Source organism: Rhinopithecus bieti, unplaced genomic scaffold, assembly GCF_001698545.2.
Source record: "Rhinopithecus bieti isolate Rb0 unplaced genomic scaffold, ASM169854v2 scaffold_51230, whole genome shotgun sequence".
NCBI classification, from domain to species: domain Eukaryota; kingdom Metazoa; phylum Chordata; class Mammalia; order Primates; family Cercopithecidae; genus Rhinopithecus; species Rhinopithecus bieti.
The window spans coordinates 351,552-355,022 of NW_016820119.1; the positions used below are offsets into that span (position 1 = coordinate 351,552).

The following is a 3,471-nucleotide window of genomic DNA, read 5'->3' on the forward strand; positions in this document are numbered from 1 at the left end:
AAAAAAAAATGTTAATAATTTCTCTGCAAACTCCCCTGATGTATCCGGGTTCTGTATTTCTCATCAAGCCATCTCTTTCTTTAACAGAAATGGCATCACTCAGATGAACACTCGCTACAGCTGCATAGTGGTGGGAAAAGCACACAATCTTTCAATCCATATAAACTGGAAGCTCAGGCAAGCCGATTGGCCACCCTGAGTCTCACTTTGTCGTCTGCAAAATGACTTTTTAAAAGACCCACCCTCTTGTTCTTGTTCGAATAAGAGATCACGTAAAGTGCCCAGCCCAGATGTTCATAAGTGGTAGCTCTTGTTAACTATAAACACAACCAGGTAACCACATGCTCGAGACAGCACCTTCTCCTTGGTACTTTCTAAACACACCAAGATGTGTGTGTGCATGTGTGTGTGTTTGTGTGTGTATTTGAGTGAGAGAGAGAAAGAGGAAAAAAAAGAGGGGGAGAGAGAGAGAGAGAAGCAGCTTGGACATACACCAGCCTATTTACAATTCCTGCTTATGTTCCATCACTTCTATCAGATTAATAAACTAGAAGAGCTGGAAGGAACCTAACCATGGTGCCTGATTTCCCCCTCAAGTCCCTAGCTTTCCCCTAAAGGTTGCTTTCTCTGATTCCAGGAGGCCAGGAAGGAGAGCCATATGGCTTGAGACTCTAGACAAGCCCAGCAGCAAACAAATGAGCCCCCCACCATTTGTCTCAGGGCCTCTCTCCTTTCGACCCTCCTGTGGGCGGCCATCCAGATTTCAGTCGGGGGGCTCTGGTCTGCATCTCTGTCTTGACTGTTCCTAATTATTGGAGGGAACGCATGGCTCGCCTGACCTCAGAGTTTAAGAGCTCCGGGTCCTAATATCAAACCAAGCAGCTTCATTTAAAAGGCATCCTCATCTGCATCCATAAAAGTCACTCCCGGAGCCCTTACTTGCCCCAGCTTTGGGAATGCCTGCTGTCGAGGATTTATGACACGCCCTGGATCTAATCTGCCACACTTTAACTGCTGCTGTTGCACATCTGGTCATAAAAGCAAGGGCTGGCCCAACACGGGGACAAACACTTTTCTTTCCTAAGTGGCTGCAAATCTGATCTCACAGTGATAGCTGGGCTTGGATGTAATCAACCCAGCATCTGGGCAGTCTTTAAGACTTGTCAAGCATTACAAGACTTTTCCTCCACACGACAGCTATAAAAATGATTCTCATATAGCAAAAGCTATGAATAAACAACCTGCAATCTGAACAGGTGGTCAAGAGCTAGGCCCAAGGATGTTCAGGAAAGGAAGCACGAGTTGATTGAGCCAACCTTGTTTTCGCAAAGATCCTAGCTACTTTCACATGGACTCTCAGGCTACCAGTTAAGAAGCAATTGCCCTGACATAAACTGATGCTTGGCCAGAGATTGCCTGGATTAAGTTTGGTCGAAAGAACCACTAGGTGGTTTAATAGTACATGTTTTAAGGCAGTGAAATTCTTTATTAGACCAATTGGTAGGGAGTGTTGGGGGGATAATCTAGACCAGAAATGAACACAATGCTGTCAGTTCCAGGAGATTTTACAATGCCCTGGACAATCTGTCCTGTGCACAGAATTGGCAGGTTTCATGTCGTTCAGAAACTCCAATCAGACCAAGGTTCAACAAGTAATTCAACCTCCCAGCACTGAACCCAGGGGAAGAGACCCCTGAATATTGCGCAACTCTCCCCTCCCACCTCTTTACAGTACCCCACCTCTGACCCTCTTCCAGTGCCTGCCCAGCAGGAGGGGACATTAAAATTATCTGCTGTGGGTTTTACGAGCAGTGATCTCTTTTTAAAACAACAACACAAGGTCCTTGTATGGCTCGCGGGTAACCTAAAACTCTCCAGGCAGAGCTGCACCCACCCCGCCAACCCCCGCCGCCTGCCAACAACGCCAGCGCGCTGGACCTGGCGCAGCGTGGGACCACAGGGAAGCACTACATGAGCGGAGAGCGAGCTTCTCTCCGACGCAGGAGGCACCTCTGAGGGTCTTGAGCAAAATGCAGGGGAGAAGAGATTGGGAAAGAAAATCCACCAGTGACAGTTCGGGGGCAGGGGAGGGATGGTGCTGCAAGAAAGGGAGGGGTGGTGGCTCCAATGGGAGAAAAAAAAATTTCAGCTAATTCACCAACGAAGCCCGCAGGGGACCTGGTAGTAGACAGAAGACAACAGGTCTCTGACATCTCTCTTCCCCTTCCTGCCCCCAGGGATGAGTGGCGAAGCGACCTCGCCTCCCTCCGCAGGTGGGCGCAAAGCAAGGGGCGCACTTACCCTTGGGCCTGTGGTGCGGTGGCCACGAGCCGGGGACAGCTGCACTAACACCAGCAGCAAGTGGGGCGTGAGCAGGCGGGCGCAGCGCGCGGGCAGCATGGTGCCAGCCAGGCTGGGCAGCCGGCAGCGAGCGGGGTTCGCGGGCTCCGCGGGGTGCACAGCGCGTCTCGCTTCCTTCGTTCCTTCGCTCGGGGCCCTCGCGGCGGCGGGGAGCGGGCAACGGTCCTGCGGCGGGGTCTCGCAGAGGCTGCGGGCAGGGGACACAGTCATTAACCGCGCCGGAGGGGAGCTGGAGCGCGAGCGTGTGCTCTGCGCGCGTCGCTAGCTCCGCTCGGCGGGGCCCAGGCAGCAGCAGGTTGGACGCCTGAGCCCGGGCCATGGGAATTCCCGTTATAAACCCCCAGGAGGGGCGGGGCGGGGCACGGCGGGCCTGATTGACGGGCCAAGAGGCCTGTTGCAGCCGACCCTCTGGCAGGTGAAAGCCAATGGGAGAGGGGCAAGAGGAGCCGCTCGTGGTCAACCCCCAGCCGAGGAGTTCTGCCGGAGTGGGCCCCTGGAGAGACTGGGATAAAGAGTAACTTTCTTGTGGCACTTCTGCCAGAGGAAGCCTGAGAGAGCCCCAGCAGCCGACACCCACCAGAATGTTCATCTGGCTAATAATAATGCCTTAAGCATGTATATTTCTTAGCTTAAGTTCGTCACTGTCCCAACAGCCGGGTGAAGTAGGCAGGGAAAATACTCCTAGCCCCATTTATCAGATGAGAATGCTGTGTCACAAAGGCGCCAAGAGATCTGCCTCCCTGCTGCATCTGGGAAGAGCAACTGGGAAGTCGCCAGATGACCCGCCCAGGGTGGGCTGTGGCGTTGGAGTGGAGAATGGGAGCATTCACTTCTTTCAAAGACTCTCCCTGGGGGGTGACATCCTGAGTCTCACAGCGGCTGTCCCAGGAGAAGTCGCAAGGGACAAGGGGAAGCGTGTGCTGGGCACTGGCCGCTGGGGAGGGCCACACACAACCTCCCAGCCCTACGGTCTGTGTGATCCAGGATTGAAACTCAGGCATCCTAGCTTCCCACTCTGAACTGGAGGGCAAGGGGCAGCCTCTCTATAGAGCAGCAGCTCAGGGAGAGGCGGGCAGAGAGGCCCTGGTCCCCTGATGGCAGAGAAGGAGG

At 53.7% G+C, this 3,471-nt stretch overlaps 1 protein-coding gene across 7 annotated transcripts in view; it reads right to left on the bottom strand.

The window, feature by feature from the left end:
- The window catches only part of SMOC1 (SPARC related modular calcium binding 1), a 153,219-nt gene extending 150,524 nt beyond the window's left edge, over window positions 1-2,695 (bottom strand). For all 7 annotated transcript variants that reach the window (XM_017859604.1, XM_017859603.1, XM_017859601.1 and 4 more), the window contains exon 1: window positions 2,302-2,695. In XM_017859604.1, the coding sequence (XP_017715093.1) occupies window positions 2,302-2,571 (270 nt within the window). In that variant the 5' untranslated portion in view covers window positions 2,572-2,695. The remainder of the gene's footprint in view (window positions 1-2,301) is intronic.
- Window positions 2,696-3,471: the final 776 nt, after the last annotated feature.